The sequence below is a fragment of the Dysidea avara genome, chromosome 7, assembly GCF_963678975.1.
Source record: "Dysidea avara chromosome 7, odDysAvar1.4, whole genome shotgun sequence".
Taxonomy (NCBI): domain Eukaryota; kingdom Metazoa; phylum Porifera; class Demospongiae; order Dictyoceratida; family Dysideidae; genus Dysidea; species Dysidea avara.
Window position 1 is genome coordinate 2,012,236 of NC_089278.1, and position 17,684 is coordinate 2,029,919.

Below are 17,684 nucleotides of genomic sequence, written 5' to 3' on the forward strand. Positions count from 1 at the left end.
ATTGTTTTTCATTGCCTTATATCATAGTTCCATTGTTATGTGGCTGCTATCATACAGTACAGTAGTACTGTATATTAGGTATAACCAAGCCCAAATACGATGCTAAGTACTTCCAATAAATTGTTATGAAATTTTCTACTGACTAACTGCCTGACTGATGCCTTCAGACAAGCGTAACTCGATAACGGCCAAGGCTACAGACTTTATTTTTTCCCTGTTCAACGTCGCTTCAATCCTGAGACCTGCCTTTTGGCACACCACAGTACGTACCGAATGCACACATCATGGACTTGCCTTTGTCCTCCTCTGTGTCCCGTTTCTTTCTGCTGACTGCCCAAGGTGTCGATTGTGGTAGCGCAATGCATGACTTCCCGTTTGTAAACGGGAATCATCCATGGTGACTGGATTGATTGCAGAGGCGTTTAGCACATTAGTGTACATGATGGGGTTTTATTTTGCACTAAGGTCTGCAGAAAATCATGTCATAACCCATCACAAATCAAGCAACCTGGATGCTCTCCATATCTGTATTATAAGTAAGATATTTCCAAGACTAATCATTATCTGATACTGTTCTTTGTTTGTAGCACTGTGTAATGAGCTGCACATAGCTGAAAGCTAAACGTAATGACCACTTCACTTTCGAGCCAGTAATTTATAACTGGGGTGCACGTTCAGACGAAAACATCACTCTGGCTCCATCTTTTTCTTAGATGCGGTATGCGCGGGTTCACCGGTTATAAAAATGTTACAAAAAAGTAAACAAACAAGTATAAGGAAAAATTAGGAATTTTGCTTGACTGAATTAGGGATTAAATGTTCACTAGTATATTTGCAGGTATAGGCGACCTCCCTTGTTTCCCTACTTTTTTCCTACTTTTTTTCTATGATCCCTAATCAAACTGAAATTTCCTTATCATACAGTACAATAGTACTGTATAGTAGGGACCACAAAAGTTTGGGCATGGCCCATGAAAAAACATCACCCAAAAACCAGCCTCACTTTTCCCTGATGACAATGAGGCAGTATTGGTTAGGTAAAACTAAGCCAAACAAGCATTCAGATCAACTCTAAATGCTTTCAATAAATTGCTAAGGATTTTTTTTTTTTTATTATTATTATTATTATTATTATTATTAAATGGAATTTTCTACTGACTGACTGAGCAACTGACTGACTGATGCCTTCAAACGAGCGTAATTTGATAACAGCTAAGGCTACAGGCTTGATTTTTTCACTGTTCGGTGTTGCTTCAGCCTTTTAGCATACCGCAATACGTACAATGCATTCTTCATGGACTTACCAGTGTCCTACTTTGTATCTCATTTATCTTTACTGATGGCAAAAGGTGTCAATTTGGCGGTAGCACGTGATGGCTTCCCTTCATAACAAAAATCATCTCATAGTGGCTACTTTGATCAAGAGTTCATAATATTTGTATGGAGGAGAGTGTCTAACTCTCAGTATGGCCTGTACAAACACCCTACATAAAGTTCACCAAAGTTCACCTTTCATCAAATCAACACCTTTACTGGGGATAGAAAACTGTTGATTGGTGTTGATTAGTGTTGATGAAGGTAAAGTCTTTGTTCTGAAATAAGGCCTGAGCTGTTACTTTACGCAGGGTGTTTGGTGAATGCATTCAAGTTAGACACTCTCCACCTTACAAATATTATGAACTCTTGCTTTGATTACAGAGGTGCTTTTTGAACAGTTCTTGATTCGTAATGCTATGTACTGGGTTGAACATAGCTGACAATGAAGTGTAATGGATACTTCACTTTTCAGATGATAATTGGTAGCTGGGACACGCAGCACCATTTCTTTTGTTGTGGTATGCGTGGGTTCACTAGTCATAATAATTTTATTTTACAAAAAAGTTAACAAATAATATTTCTTATTGTTTTATACCGTGCACTACAACTTGTTTCATTACTTTTTATCGATGTGCTATGGTCCCTACTCTAGTTGAAAATTTCACTTTTTTGTGTACTTGTATAATAATTATGTACTCTCACATTTGAACTTTTCTTTACTATACCAAAGCTACCAAACTGTATCTGGAGGAATTCTTATTTCCCACTCATACTGTGTTGTGTGTACCCAAGACTAGACCCAGTATTGGCTACACTGGCATTTTGGGATGTTGTGTGGCTTCTTGGTACCATACAGCTGGTTGCTAATATGTGTGACAAAGTAGTTTGAAACAGTCTCTAGTGCGATTGCTAAATCTATGAAACACAAACAATTTCTATGTAATTCTACTGTGTACACTGTTCTTCAGAATCATGGGAAAATATTAACAATTTTTGAGCAAATATTTCTAAGCTTAAATTATCAAATTTTGCTAAAGTTTGGATCTCTCACACATAACCTACTGTACAGTATGACATGTGCTATATTAACATAGAGGTGGGTGGTATTGATCAATATCATACCAATTATAAATATTGCAGTGTTACTAAATACCCACTAAATATGTATAAGCCTCCATTGCATCAATAGCCTCATCGTAGACTACTCAGTGCTTACTCTTCAAGTGGGAAAACAAATTGGAGATGTCAGCAAAAGTTCATAATATATATATATATGTGACTGTCTCTGGGAAAGCCGGCCTAATCGCTCATTTAAAAGTATTGAGAAATGCCAAAATATTCAGAGTGTTGTAGCTTGCCAATGGTGGTAGCTACGTGTACCAAATTTTCACATGTTTTTCAACACTTTATTACCTTCCAGATCATCCACTGAAGAAGTAGTCAACAGCTAAGTTTCCTACCATTTTAGATAGTTTTTAACTGAGGTTAGCTGTATCAGGTGGGCTCCAAAAGGGGTGGGAGGCAGGGGACCTGGAAGGCAGACAAGATGCTGTTTAAAAATTGAAGAGGACCGTTTTGGGATGCATTGGGCTAAGTTATGGGCCATTCAGGGTTCAAAACTGGCTAAATGAAAGGAAATTTACAATGCAGGTCATTGTCCAATACCACGGAGCTATACAGCTTGCCACTGTGCTTGAAAAAAGCAGCTAGCAAAGGCAGACCACTTTACTCTGGTCAACTGTGACAGTGAAATTTGATAGTGTATTCATAAAGCTTTGTGTTTGTGTGAAAAAATCTAACTTCCTGTCTTGGGCGATAAGTCCAGTTTTCGCAGATCCAGTCATATATACATTATGAACTCCTGGTGTGAGCCAACAAACTTTTTGACAGAGGTGACAAATAGCACTCCCATATTGACTGTTCTCCCATTAGCACCTATCTAGTAGTCCCATGTTATGCTCTTTGCTCCACTCTTGCTAACTAGTTCTGCCATAATACTATTTGAAAACCAGTATCTCCCAGTATTCTCAGTATGTCGGTATGCGGTATTGCTAAATGTTAAATATTTAGTGATTTGGTTTTAAATATATATTGCACAACAACTAAAAATCGGTATATTGCCCACCTCTATAACAGGTATTCCCTTTGTGTGAAACCTGACAACTGTATTTTTAGGTTTTTAGGTAGCGATTTGATTTTCTAGCTGTAAATACTTTTGTGTAAAATACGTATGTTATCATTCTGTATTGACTGAAGTACAGTGTGTATTAGTGTTTTCTATCATGAAGCATGATAACAATAATTTCTTTGTCAGAGGTGATTTAACTACAATAAATAATTGTTAATCACCAGTGAGAGAGGGAAGTGGTTACTGTTGGATGGCTTGTTATCAGTCAATACTGAACTCTGTTAGTGTAACCAGTGGGTAGGTACCAGACTAAACTGTGATGATACAATATCCTCTTTGAATGCTGTGATGCACAATTGAACTGTTCATTGTTGGTACAGGATTATGAGTGTTATGCAAAATTCTGTGACTTGTGAATCATTGTTGTTGTTAGTGCCACCTGAGTCTCGTAGATGTCTTTAGCCGCTTTATTTCAGTGTGATATGTAACTTTATTGATAGTGAAATTCTTTATTCAATTGCGTCCCTCTTCCATTGCTTGTTTGAAATGCACTTTAATACTATGTGCTACTGACATTATTATGTTTAAGATCAACAAATTCAATCATGAAGTGTCTATATAGTAGTCAGGCCACTAAAGTTATGTTTAGGAGTTAAGACATGGTCACCATAAGACTGATTGACTGACTGATGTCTTCAGACAAGCGTAACTTGATAACAGCTAATCCTATGGACTTTATTCACCAGGCATACACCCCACAGCCTGAAGGCTGGCTGTGGGGCATGATTAATGTAATTGTTTTGGAAAAAGTGTGTGTGTGTGTGTGCATGCATGCGTGGTGTGAGTGAGTGAGGGAGAGAGTCCATGTCATTTCGCCTGAGTGAGCAAACAGTTTTGTGTTAAAAGCAGCCTGCATAATCATAAGCGAAATGAAACATTGTATTATACTTACAAGAAGCTTTATGCTTCGGCCACTATTTCGGAAGTCGAGTTAAACAGGTTAAAGAACATGGTGTGAACAACCTTCCTAATGGGCTATATGGATGTAATACAACCGAAAAAACAGCATAACAGGCTTTGTAGGATACCAGAAATAATGAAATCCTTCAAAGAGAAAAGGGGTGTGTCCCATACTTACGCGAACGAAAATGAAGGGCAGCCTTGAGGCTTTCTCTAAACAATTTGTTTGAGAAAACATGATAGACACACTATAAAACAGTTGAGAAGATACTTTTGTACATAAGTTGCAGTGGTTTAAAATGGTTAGTTATGAGTTACGCTTCTTTAGCAGTGCATAGCAACGTAATTACCAAATTATAACATAATTTGTGAATTACAAAATACTCTATATATTACAGTATTTACAAATCTAATTATCTACTGTACCTGAATTAATGATAGTAATAGCATGATTGTAAATACATGGTTGATTAATTACCTATTTAGTTAGAATGGAATACTATTAACTGCATGGGCGCCTGGTTGTTAGAAGTAGCATAACATCAACTTGTTTTTCACTTGCTTCAGCCCAACAGGTACCTTTTGGCATACCACAGTAAATACAATGCATGTATCATGGACTTACCCTTGTTCTCATTTATCTTTGCTGGCAGCCCATGATGTCGATTGAGGAAGTAACTGGATTGATTGATTGCCAAGACACTTTTTCGTACTGCTCTTCATTTGTAATACTATGTAACGGGCTGAACATGAAGCGTAAATGGCCACTTCACATAATTGATAGTTGGGGCAAGTGTTCACGGTCATCATTATATTACAAAAATGTATACAAATGAGTACAATGAAAATTAAGTTTGATTAGGGATCATAGAAATAAAAAGTAGCGAAATAAGGGATATACCTGCAGATATATTAGCAGACCCTAATTCAGTCGTGGTTATAGACTGAAGTAGGGATTAAATGTCTACTAGTGTCCTAGGATTTTCCAGCCAAAAATATCACCCTAAAACCAGCCTAAATTTCCCTTCTTGGCAGCATTGGTTAGGCAGAGCCAAGCCTAAAAATATCTTCGGACCAACCCCAAACTCTTCCAAAAAGTTTCTATGGAATTTTAAAGTTTACTATTTAACAGAATTGACTAACTGATGCCTCCAGCCAAGCATAACTCAACAATGCATAAGGCTACGGTCTTGATTTCTTCACTGTTTGATGTTGTTTTGTCCCAAGATGTGCCTTGTCGCCAACTGCAGTATGTACAATACACACATCATGGACTTGCCTTTGTCCTCTTTTGTGTGTTCCAGTGCTTTCTCCTGACAATGCAAGGTGTTGATTTGTGATAGTGCGATGTGACTTCCCTGTGGCTGTGTTGGCTATTATACTTATTGCCCATATTTTCCATAGTGACTGGATTGATTGCAGAGATGCTTCTTGTACTGTTCTTCGTTTGTAACGCTGTGTAACAGACGGAGCATAGCTGAAAAGAAAGTGTAATGACCATCTCCCTTTCCATTACGTAATTCCTTATACTTGTCAAACTTAAAATTCCTAGTACTTGTATTAATTTGGTAGTGTAGTGTGGATACACAGAACATACTGATAGTTTCAGGGATGGTTGTTTTGTTAGTGTGATTTTAGTGTTGTAATGTTTGTAGGCACAAAACTGGGTGAAGGAACTGCGCAAGATAGTTGGTGACATCACAGTGTGCATTGTTGGTAACAAAATTGACTTGGAAAAGAATAGAAATGTGTCCCAACAAGATGCTGAACAGTACGTGATATCAACATGTCTTTTGTTATGTGTATACACTTACACACACACACAATGTTGTGTTGATTGTAGGTATGCTGCTTCAGTAAAAGCTAAACATTACCAAACATCAGCTAAACTCCACAAAGGAATACAAGAACTTTTCTTGGATCTTGCAAAAAGTAAGTACATTGAGTAGTGATTTCATTTATGGTGTGGCACACTATATTATTACACTTGCATAATAGACATTTTGATATGTGTGAATATGTACTTATATCCATAGTCCCATTTTGTAGAAGTATACTATACAGTACACACATTTAGTCACCTGAAATCAGTCAGAACCACAAAGACATTTCAGCATTGTCCCTTAGTTGTCATTGAGTACTTTTTATACAGGAATGCTAGAATCACAGCCAAGCACAAGTCGCAACTCAAGTATTGTTTCTAATCCCCAGCCAGGACGTCCAGGAGGGCCCCAGAGAGGGGCAGGAAGTAGATCAGTTATTGTAACAGATGATACTCCTAGTCAACAGCCATCTGGTGGCGGTGGTTGCTGCGGCTAAACAAGTGTTATTGCAATTTGATTGACTAACTTGTCATCGTGTTGGTCATCATCATCATATAAACATGCCCACTCACATGTAACTTAAATTATAAATTTTGATATACTAAATAATGTACTACTATTACCATATTCCATTGGCATTTGTATCTAGAACTATATGCCAGGAAAACAGCTTATAAGGGGTATTGGAAAGTTCCAATTACAGTTTTAGAACAAACAGTAGTATTACATTGAAATGTGAATTAAGGTGGGTAGTGATTAATGAAAACGGTACTTTCTTGCTGGTTTTAGGTGAATATAAGTCTGCTGCATGTGTTCACCCTCTTGATCTTTCTTGGTGATGATGGTGTATCTCTCTCCTTTGGTGTTAACAACTTGGTTATCCCTGTAGCGTAGTTTTGAGGTGCCCTTGTCTCCTTCCACTGGCTGTTGTGCATTCATTATAAAGATATCATTGTGAGTATTTGTACCTGTGGCAAGTGTGGTTTGTGAACAGTTTTATCAGCGTTTGTGTCAACAAAACTGTTTCTGCAAAACAAGCAAAAAAAACGTGACACCAAAAAGGTCTCAAAAAGGGGAGAGAAAAAGCAGGCACGGACGGGATTCGAACCCGCGATCTTTGGTTTACGAGACCAACGCCTTGCCCCTTGGCCACCGCGCCATAGACTCTCCAAACATGATTTTACCTGCTATATATTCATGTATTTACGTACCTGGATAAAATGTGGCTTTTTATTTGGCCCATATCCTCAGTAACTGTGCTACTGGTTTTGTCCTAGGGATAAATTACAGGTAATGATGACTCCAAGTGCTAACCATACCTGACAGCAAGTTAGTAACAGCTCAACAGTAGTATCCATGTGGCCATTAGCCTGTCTCAGACACTTTGCGATGTGGTCTGCTGAAGCTTTTGGGAACATCTCATGAAGTTCTTTTACCTTGTCACTACAAAAGTAAAACATGTTATGTATGAGGCATAGGCTGCTCAAAATTCTTATATTGAAGGAGGTACACCCTGATGCATATATTAATATAGCTACATGCATCCAGAGTTTTCATTTTTATAAATTGGTGAATTCAATCAAGTGTATGGTGGAACCTATTACCTCTCAATAGTGCAGTTTCCTTACAATTGGTGCAAACCAATTAAATCATGAAAAGCTTTCACCCTTGAGACTTTACTGTTTGTTGCATCTTATTGTATGTTCTAGTATTCATAGTAGTGGGAGACTGTTTAATGTTAAGAAACAAATAGTTCATAACATTGTTCACTAGGATAATGTTGTTTGAACAAGCAACTGTCAAGGAGACTCTTTATGTTTACTTGCGTGAATAGCTCATCAGTGTGTGCACACAAGAAAAATATTTCAGAAAATGCATAAACAAACATCTTGGGTGTGCACCAGTTAGAAGTTGAGAAGATCTGATGGTTGTTATTATAGGTCACACTTGAGATCATTGAGTCACATTTTAAAAAAGCTAGACTTCACCTGATGTTTGCCGTAAACTATTCATGACAGTTACATTATTGCAGATACTGATGTTTCAAATCTCATTTATAACACGACTTCTGTTTCATTGTTAAAATCTCAATCACTTTCATCTAAAGTACTGTTCACAATAAATATTAATTTAAAAATGAAGTAGGCAGGGTACGTGGCAGATGAAAATTCAAGTTTCAGTGTTTCCCCTCCTTGTTTTTAACGCTGTATTTGATGTTACAGTTGTAATGTTAATCTGTAAAGGTGATTTTCATTGCATAAGATGTCTCTAGGATGAATTTTAAAGGTGGTATTTTGGGAGGTACGCATCACTTTTGGGGGGCATTGTGGATTGCTGACTTTAAAACCTTTGAAGATGTATTTAGTATTTTAGTAATGGCTACATGGATTCACCTAAATTTGGATTAGGAGGTGCACCCCACCTCAAGTGAGTAATTTCCACAGCAAAAATGGTCAGGCACAACCAAGCTACGGATGTTTTGGTTCCTGTACAATACACATTAGTCTATCGCGTCACTTTCTTTGGCCACTGCATATGATAAACTATTGTGTGTCTTGGATTAAACTCCAGTGCTCGGACTCCAGTGCTCAGACTAGCTAACTGTTACACATACACAAGCCCCCTCTATTATAATAATGTTTAGATGCAGGGGGATTGCATTACAGCAAGATCGTGTGAGTGTATTGTCAAGTGCACAGAATCATCAAGAGGTAGTCACACAATTTACACTGCCAGTTACACTTATCAAGAATTTGTCAGCTGTGAAGCCTATATAAGAAGTAAGAAGTAAATTCTCAATGTTGTCTTCTGACAAATCAGCCAGATCTTGATCCTGGTTTAACAGGCAGTATAGAAGAGAACTACCCCTTGTTCAACTATTACAGAACACATCAAACCTTTGTTCTGGTGGTGTGTTGCTATCACTAGAAACATTCTCTTTGCTCTCCACTACAGCAGTTAGCTCATCCAGTCCACCCATGACATCTCCAGTATCTTTACTATCTACATAGCAGCAATCAGCAGCCAAGAACAACACAACAAATATATTACTAGCTTTCCCTTCATCATGAAGTTTATCTGATAACTGCACCGCCCACTCGTTCAGTATTACACTGTAGGAGGTGTGGCAACACGAAGCATTAAACAGCTGATACTAACGAGTCTATCTCTCCAACCCTGGGGATGTAAGCGATCAGCATCTCGGTCAGTTCACTTGTATCTGAATCATCGCTACACATCATACCGGCAACAAATTCCACGATAACATCGTCCAATTCGCTATACGATAAATGATACTTTTAACAATTCATGCGCATACTATTCGCACCTCAAATCATAATCTGGTACGTGTGTGGTTAAAAATTGCTCCAATTCCTCACGAACACGACGAGAAGACATTAGTGTTTATATTGACATCACTCATCATTGAAAAAAACTGGCGGGAATAATTATAATTACATGTGCACGTGATCTATTCAGTTGTGGAATTATTCTTCCACAGTCCATAGGTTTTTCCCACTTGATGTTGCCATAATCTCACTGTGCCATCTTCAGACCCAGAACAGTACACTTCTCCATCAGGGGAATATCTCACACAGTGAACTGGCCCAAAATGACCCTTATATGATTCTGTGTAACAATGAGAATTACAATAGATAATTTAGTCATGTTGACTTACCTAGTTCATTTCCAGTGACAAAATCACACTTGCGTAACTTAAAGTCTTCACCTCCAGCGACAAAACAAGACTTGTCTGGATGAAGTGACGCTGAGTAGTGAATCGATGGAAACTGGTGGGTGTGTATCACTTTGAGACTGGGAAGTATCAATACCAGTTACCATGGTGATGATGGTGTACTAACCTGTCACTCTGTAGGAAGCTAACACAGTCGCCATGGGCAACTGTTACTATGGTGCTGTCCCAGGACAAGTCAACACTGGTAACCATTGATGGTGAAGATAATTCAACTGACTGAACTTCTGTATTAGTGCGACAGTCATATTTCCTGAGAGGACAAAACCAACATGTCAACAGATCTACAGAGCGCAGAGTGTACCTAACTACTCCTTCTTCAGCACTAGCTAGGAGAATGCCATTGTCTTTCCCATCCCATACTGTAGCCTTAATAGGTTTGGACAACTTGGTATGAAAAGTTGGCTCTAGTGGAACAATATAGTGCTAGTGCATTGCTACACACGCACACTACACTACACACATGCGTGTGTGCACACATACACACACATGCACGCACGCATATGAAATTGAAGATTATGCTTAACACACCTTCCCTAGGCACGCACACACACACACATGTGCACGCACGCACACACACACACACGCATGCACGCACACACACTTACCTTTATTACCAGACACAACATCAAACACTCTGATCACTTGATCTACACATCCAGTAGCAAAACTCTTATTATCCTACCATCACTACAATGAGGTAATGATGACTACACTACACCTTACATTGGAAAAGCTGACTGTCTTGACAATGTGAGGATGAGCATATGTGTTGATCTCATCTCCACTAGTAGTGTTCCATAATTTCCTGTAGTAATAAACCAAAGTGCTGTGTTTGACAATGAACACAAATACTTTACACCACAATGTGCCTACACTTATGCATGAGTGTGTGTAGAGATTTATGAATGCACATGCTGACTAAGTATATTTATTCATCAACAGCTCATTTCCTCTACTTAGTTACAACATGCAACACCACACAACCAATTGTGTCCGTGTTATGGGTACCTGTAACGCACCATTTTTGCAAGGACTATGATACTTACGCAGTAAAATCAGCTGCTCCAGTTCCAGCTAAACTAGCATCCATAGTTAGGGAGGCACCCCACACTGCCCCCTTGTGTCCATCAAATGTTCCGATCCAGTCACCGGTGTGACCATGACGATACATTGGTTTCCCATCTGTAGTATTGTCATGTAACATAACATGCATCACTGACACAAACCAGAGCACAATTAACACACATGCACACAGTATAGCTTTAAGTGTAGAAAATTACTATGGTTCTTACAAAGTTTAGGGCAGGGGTTAATTCTCTTAGTAACCTGGTGTACAGCAAGGAAGACTTTTTGTGTCATATTGTGTCATGCTGTCTGTGTATGGATTTAACGCGCAATGACTTACAACCAAAACCTCACCTTTGCAAGCTGTAATGAGGAAGTATCCACCATTTGCGGTGATATTACTAAACCCCAGGTGTACCACTGGTCTGGTGTGACCAGGACATGTTAATGGTAGCTGCTTGGCCATACTATCGCTCCTTTACTACCTCTGTCACGTGATCTTGTAAACACCACGTGCGACTTGTGATTCAAATAATGGCGGAGCATGGCTGAAGATGTCCATCACCTGGCTAAGCTGGCTTGTCAGAGGAAACCTCGTAAAAGACCGGGCTGTCTTCCGAAGAGTCTTAGTGTAGTAATTGGTCCGCCTTCTGTGACTCTCAAAGACGAAGGGGACTCGGAAAACAATGGCGATAGCATTACACATGATCAAGTAGTGTCATCAAAGTCTGTAACAGGGCCTCTCACAAATATTGCCAATGTTGACAGCCCTACCGTTCCGTCTGTTCAACCGTTCGTTGATTGGGACATTGTAATGAAAGACAAATATGGAGAGAAAAGGTTCAAAGAGATTGCGACAATTGGTCAAGGTGGATCCAGCAGAGTGGTGAGAGTACTAGGGGAGGACCAGGTCGTGTATGCCCTCAAGATAGTAGACCTTACTCATGCAGACAGAAGTACAAAGACAGGATTTATCAACGAGATTAAGTTGCTACAGCAGCTACAAGGCAGCGCTCATATCATAACACTAATCGACTACACTTGGGACAAGCAGTGTAATAAACTACTGTTACTATTGGAGCATGGTGAAGCTGACTTGGCTAATGTTGTACAGCAACACAAGCTGACTGTTAATCAGATCAAGACTTACTGGAGAGACATGTTATTAGCTGTAAAAGCTATTCAAGATGTAAACATTGTCCATCGTGATTTGAAACCTGCTAACTTTGTTTTGGTAAGACAAACTCTCAAGTTAATAGACTTTGGTATCTCCAGCAGTATTAGGGCTGAAGTGACAAGTGTCATCCCATCTGATCGTTGTGGTACCATCAGTTATATGGCACCAGAGACACTACAAGATCAAGACAACTCATTCAAAGTCGGGAGGTACAGTGACGTATGGTCCCTTGGCTGTATACTGTATCTACTGGTATATGGTTATACACCATTTCATCATGTGAAGGGAACTGTTCAAAAGATGTTGGCTATCGTCAATCCTGATCATCATATAGCCTTTCCTCATGTTCCGGCAGACTTGACCAGGGCACTGGATATTTTGCGATCTTGTTTGAAAAGAAATCCCAAAGAAAGGCCAACAATTAGTGAACTGTTAGCTCACCCCTTCTTACACTGGCAATCATGACAAAAGAGTTCCGGAATTATTTTTATCACCCCTCTTAATTACGTACCATTGTATAATTAGCTAATTACAATTCAAATGTAATTACCGTACATGATAAACAAATCGCTATGGCGGGGAAGGTGAAGTGGGTTAGCGATATTGATCGAACTGTTTTAGTAAGCAATTTTGAGCGATTGGGATGGGTACGTGGAAGTACTGAAGGGCACGAAGGTACGTCGATATTTTCTGGGTTCCATCAGAATATTGTACGTAGTATCATACATAAGCTACAGCACTATGTTATGGCGCTATTATAATTCACCTGCTACAGGTGATGACTGGAACTTCTACTGGTAAATGCACCCTGTAAAGTGTACACCGTGTTGCCATGGTTACTCCTCTAACTAGGTGCACAGTCTACACAACTCGGTCGATATTCAACCTGGAGACTGGATACCGTCTGGCTGATGACCAGTAAGCAACAAGGGAAGCCTAACGGGAAGTTGTGCTGATCACAATTTAATTACGTAACTTGCAAACAGTCATCAGGGAGGGACTTGTTGATTGGAGATCATAAGTGTACCCTCCAAGAGGATTGGGTGGTGTATACTTATAATCTCTTAATTGATAAGTGCCTCTCCCTAAGTAATGTGGCTCACTAGGCTAGGGACTAGATGTCACTTGTATAAAGAATATAATATTCTTGCTTAATTGTATACCGCCTGTTGAAACATTTTGTGACTGGGACCAATGAGGGGATCAAGGCACTCCAAATGAGATTGTATTTTGTCATCCTCTAATAGAGTATTTTGATCTGAGAAAAATTTCTAGTCATACTGTTCAATTCTCCCATATAGCACAGCACAGAAAAGGTTTTAATATAAGCAAGAGTGAAGTGTGTCAAGTCTTAGTACCCACTTCACTCTTGCTTATAAAACCTTTTCTGCGTTGCTGTATGGATGACTTGCTGTGCAGATCCAAATACTCTAATAGAGCAGTCTTGTTTGATGAAGCTAAAGGACTTTGATTGCTTAATCAGCTAACCCAAAGTTATCGTTTTGTGTGCAAGCTTTCTAAAGCGTTAGGTTGGTATTATCAAACTGGAAAGGCTGATAAAAAAGCTATTTAATTTACAATCAAATTAAATTTGCTTGGGATGTGTAATTCACAACACAAATAATTCCCTTGATGATTTGGATCAGTTTAAGTCTTAACCACTGTAGATTTTATAAGTTAGTCTTTTCATGGCTATCTTGCATCAAACAGGCTAGTTGCAGTTCTTTGTGTTATATTTAATTTAGCTGTGTCTACCACTGTCTAGAACTACATTCATATATGTCTTCTAACTAATAATTCAAGTACCTATACTGCAACATCAAATCTATAACACATTAATATCTATCTTTCGTGGGGGGGAAAGGTGGGCATGCAAGAAGAAAGATAATTTTCACCAACAAATCATACAGTCTAGCAGTATGAGGTACAGTGTATGATCTACAGGTTGATATGTCACTTTCCCAACCATTATGAGCTGACCAGGAAGGATCTGATGGTGAGGAATATCAAGCGATATCGAAGGGACCTTGAGCATGATGGCAGTCCACTAGCTGAACGAGATGAACATGGCCACTACATACACCTTGGTAAGGCACTGGTGTTACTTGTAGAGTTCAAAATATTGACCATTTTCGATACAATTTAGACTGCCACACAATTGGGGTAGCATGTACATATTTACTACTGTGGAATTTCTATAATATAATGGACACTTTAGAACCAGCTGATTTTGTCTTGTAAGAAAGTTGTCATGGTTATGTTTGTATTCGTAGCTATAGACCTCAAAAATTTTATGAAGAGGTTGTACATTATCCCTTATTTGAGATTCCACTTTATACTAGTGGTATTCAGTTAATAATTTTAAAACGGCCACTCAATTTTTTCTGTTACTATGAACTGTGTACCAACTACTTGTTTATTACAGATTTCATACCAGTAACATACATGTTGCCTGCTGATTATAATATTTTTGTGGAGGAGTTTAGACGTAATCCATCCTATACATGGATTATGAAACCTGCTGGAAAGGGTACGTAATTGTCACCCCCGGGGGGTCAGTGTTACACACCACATTACTCCACAGCACAAGGTGTTGGCATATTCCTCATCAACAAACTGTCACAGATTAAGAAGTGGTCTAAAGATGGCAAAGGAAACCCGTTAGTATTAACTATACCAATGTGAAAATCAGTCTTGTTTATAAGTGGTTGCTTTTTAAAACTGATTGATCAACTTGTGTCAATATTACAAGGGGTAGTTTGTCTCAACCAAATTGTTAGTATTAACTATATCATGTACCAATAATTGTAGATCACTAAATTTTTTATGATGTAAAAGTACTACAAGCTGATCACTGCTGTAATTTGACATAACAGAAATTCTAATAGCTGTTGTGTGACAACAAAAACAAGCGAAGTCACATGCAAAAGATTTCAACAATTCTTTTAAACTACATAATTGCCACATGTAACTTCTGCTGTATAATTGTTTACAAACAAGAACCTTTTGATATGCTGTTGTACACCATTGACCCTAATTGCTAACAAATTGGCATATCAAAGCTAATGGGACTGATTTTCTCTCATGACATCATGTGATGTGGTAATCATGTCATCTTCAATAGTGTCACTACATCAAAGGAAGTGTATGTCATATCGAGGTACATTGAGGACCCTCTTCTGATTGGTGGTAAAAAGTTTGATCTTCGTCTCTATGTCCTAGTGACGTCATATCGACCACTGAAGGCTTACATGTAAGGAACATACATTATAATCACAACAGAGTTTCAGTATCCAGATCCTGATTAACATGCTATAGAAATTTTGTGGGTCTCTACAGGGATATTTCAAGTTATTTTTAAGGAGTTTGATGTCAAATCCATGATTTGTATGTGTATAGCTAGAATGGAACATGAATGCAAAAATCATGAAATTTCCTCCCTCAAATGTATATAGTATTATGTTGTGTGTATCGTCTTAGTGTTTCACTTTTCTTTTGTGCGTATGCCAATGCACTTTTGTAAAGAACAGTTTGCTGAATATTTCAAAAATGAAATTCTAAAATTTTACAGGTACCAGTTAGGTTTCTGCAGATTTTGCACAGTCCAGTACACATCTCACGTGTCAGAAATTGATAATATGTTTGTCCATCTCACCAACGTCGCCATACAAAAACATGGGGTACATTAATCATCTTATTGTCATGGAGTTATGCTAATCATATGTTGCTAGGATGAGTACAACAGTTGCCATGGTGGAAAGTGGACAGTTTCAAGTCTTCGTTTATATCTTGAAGGAACAAGAGGCAAAGAAGTATAAATGTGCTGTAACTATCAACCTTTCTTTACCGCTATTTTCCTAGGCAGCAGACAAACTATTTGATGATATTCACTGGCTAATAGTACACTCATTAAAATCTGTACAGGTTTGTTCCTCTTATTAGTACACACCTCACATACTTTATGTCTCCAGAATGTCATGTCTAACGATCGTCATTGTTTTGAAGTGTATGGGTAAGTCACTGCTATAGGAATAACAGTTGGTTACAGGTTGTTTTCAACTAATTTCACAATTTTCCAAACCCAAAATCCATTTTGCTCTATAAGTTTACTGGTTTACTGTACACTTCCTGCATGGAAGCAATAGTCTACAGACAGTGTGCTATATCTTCCAAAAACAGCCTAACAATTCCTTATTTCTAGCTCTTCCAACTCCACTGTTACCTTAGTTACATCCCGTATTTACAGTTATGACATCATCATCGATAACAATCTTAAACCATGGCTGATTGAGGTGGGTGTGTGGCTATTAGATCACATGATCACTGTTGGCTGCAGGTCAACGCCTCCCCATCCCTCTCCCACACCACTAGTAATGACAGAGCAATGAAGATGTCATTGATATATGATACATTGAGAATGGTGGTCCCTCCATCTGGAGTACCAGAGTGAGTACAGTGAAGTGACCAGTTGGCAACAATAATATTGATGCAGCTATGTACCACTGTCTTATGTATTTTTTTATTTACAGTGTCAGGTGGAACAAGTCTCCATCACCAGATGTGTTTGGTTGCTATTACATCCTGTGAGTTACCATGCCAGCCTTTATGGTTAAGGTTACTCTGTGATTACCATAGTTATGATGAAGAACAAGCAATGGTTGAGGCTAGAGCTAAACTAGCCAATAGTGTAGCCACATCCGGAGGCCATCGCAGTCGGTCAAGAAACACTGACCCTAGCTATGGAGCTACTGGTAAAACCAGTCGTGTGATGTCATGGAAATAAGCACCGTCCCCATTGTTGCTATGGAAACAATATGGTCGACTTGTATTCAAGCCACGTTATACATGATAAAGACTTTCATGCCAACTTGTATGTACAGTATTATATTTTAAATATTGTTTTTACTGTAACATGTATGACACAATTTTCTATGAACTATCTGCTGCATCACTTCTAATAATATTGTATACAGTGGATAATGCTGATATCCTAGCTGTTGGTGGAAGATGCAATACAAATGGGATCATGGAGTAGTGTCCTGAATATCACTGTGTATGTATTGTCAGAGTTTCCTTTTAGATGTTCCAATTGTACTTAACACACTGCTCTTGAACAAAGCACTCTAATTAAACAGCCACCACAATCCCTGATCACGAGTCACATACAAAAATGCAACTGTATCATATTATCTTATTTAGCCCACCATTGACACTTTGATGAAGATCACATTAGACTGTCCTGCTAGATCAAGGCCATGGACATGTTGCTAAATATTGATCATATGTAGCAACTTGCCTTTTGTACTGGTGTGACCTGCCAACTCATCAGCCGAGTCCATACAGTTCAGCAAAAAAAAGTAGTGACAGGTGAATAACAATAATGTAAATGGTTCCATTTAAAACACCAGTGAACTTTTCAAATAACTATAATCCATCCCCAGTACATTATTACAGTTT

The 17,684-nt window shown here is 38.5% G+C and overlaps 5 protein-coding genes and 1 non-coding gene across 10 annotated transcripts in view; 3 read left to right on the plus strand and 3 right to left on the minus strand.

Moving 5' to 3' along the window:
• The window catches only part of LOC136259633 (ras-related protein Rab-21-like), an 8,572-nt gene extending 1,688 nt beyond the window's left edge, over positions 1 to 6,884 (plus strand). Inside the window, exons 5-7 of the mRNA XM_066053116.1 lie at positions 6,061 to 6,176; positions 6,249 to 6,337; positions 6,558 to 6,884. Of these exons, the coding sequence (XP_065909188.1) occupies positions 6,061 to 6,176; positions 6,249 to 6,337; positions 6,558 to 6,724 (372 nt within the window). The 3' untranslated portion in view covers positions 6,725 to 6,884. The remainder of the gene's footprint in view (positions 1 to 6,060; positions 6,177 to 6,248; positions 6,338 to 6,557) is intronic.
• Positions 4,760 to 9,715, minus strand: LOC136259632 (CUE domain-containing protein 2-like). 4 transcript variants are annotated; one of them, XR_010703311.1, is made up of 9 exons: positions 9,557 to 9,715; positions 9,388 to 9,507; positions 9,280 to 9,341; positions 9,126 to 9,231; positions 7,548 to 7,671; positions 7,440 to 7,501; positions 7,197 to 7,254; positions 6,487 to 7,152; positions 4,760 to 4,984 (listed from the first exon to the last, which is right to left on the minus strand). XR_010703311.1 is itself a non-coding variant. In XM_066053115.1 (8 exons), exons 1-8 carry the CDS (start codon positions 9,625 to 9,627, stop codon positions 6,985 to 6,987), a joined length of 771 nt encoding a protein of 256 aa, XP_065909187.1. In that variant the 5' UTR covers positions 9,628 to 9,715; the 3' UTR covers positions 4,760 to 6,984. The 4 variants fall into 4 exon arrangements, 1 of the variants encoding a protein (XP_065909187.1); XR_010703310.1 differs by having other exon boundaries at positions 5,031 to 7,152; XR_010703309.1 differs by having other exon boundaries at positions 4,760 to 4,831; positions 4,884 to 7,152.
• Positions 7,316 to 7,387, minus strand: Trnat-cgu (transfer RNA threonine (anticodon CGU)). The gene has a single exon. It is a non-coding gene; the product is annotated as a tRNA-Thr (tRNA).
• Positions 9,633 to 11,585, minus strand: LOC136259631 (serine-threonine kinase receptor-associated protein-like). Its single transcript, XM_066053113.1, has 8 exons — positions 11,405 to 11,585; positions 11,032 to 11,167; positions 10,709 to 10,790; positions 10,591 to 10,663; positions 10,287 to 10,389; positions 10,092 to 10,235; positions 9,908 to 10,044; positions 9,633 to 9,858 (listed from the first exon to the last, which is right to left on the minus strand). Exons 1-8 carry the CDS (start codon positions 11,514 to 11,516, stop codon positions 9,701 to 9,703), a joined length of 945 nt encoding a protein of 314 aa, XP_065909185.1. The 5' UTR covers positions 11,517 to 11,585; the 3' UTR covers positions 9,633 to 9,700.
• On the plus strand, positions 11,530 to 12,781 carry LOC136259629 (uncharacterized). The gene has a single exon (XM_066053111.1). It carries the CDS (start codon positions 11,595 to 11,597, stop codon positions 12,690 to 12,692), a length of 1,098 nt encoding a protein of 365 aa, XP_065909183.1. The 5' UTR covers positions 11,530 to 11,594; the 3' UTR covers positions 12,693 to 12,781.
• Positions 12,754 to 17,188, plus strand: LOC136259625 (polyglutamylase complex subunit TTLL1-like). Of its 2 annotated transcripts, XM_066053107.1 has the most exons (15): positions 12,754 to 12,902; positions 13,003 to 13,024; positions 13,080 to 13,145; positions 14,172 to 14,314; positions 14,653 to 14,757; positions 14,812 to 14,887; positions 15,352 to 15,480; positions 15,799 to 15,907; positions 15,959 to 16,039; positions 16,089 to 16,151; positions 16,199 to 16,239; positions 16,474 to 16,519; positions 16,564 to 16,673; positions 16,757 to 16,810; positions 16,863 to 17,188. In XM_066053107.1, the coding sequence occupies exons 1-15, from the start codon at positions 12,800 to 12,802 to the stop codon at positions 17,008 to 17,010; spliced, it is 1,296 nt and encodes a 431-aa protein (XP_065909179.1). In that variant the 5' UTR covers positions 12,754 to 12,799; the 3' UTR covers positions 17,011 to 17,188. The 2 variants fall into 2 exon arrangements, with proteins under 2 accessions (XP_065909179.1, XP_065909180.1); XM_066053108.1 differs by lacking the exons at positions 13,003 to 13,024; positions 13,080 to 13,145 and having other exon boundaries at positions 12,770 to 12,902.
• Positions 17,189 to 17,684: the final 496 nt, after the last annotated feature.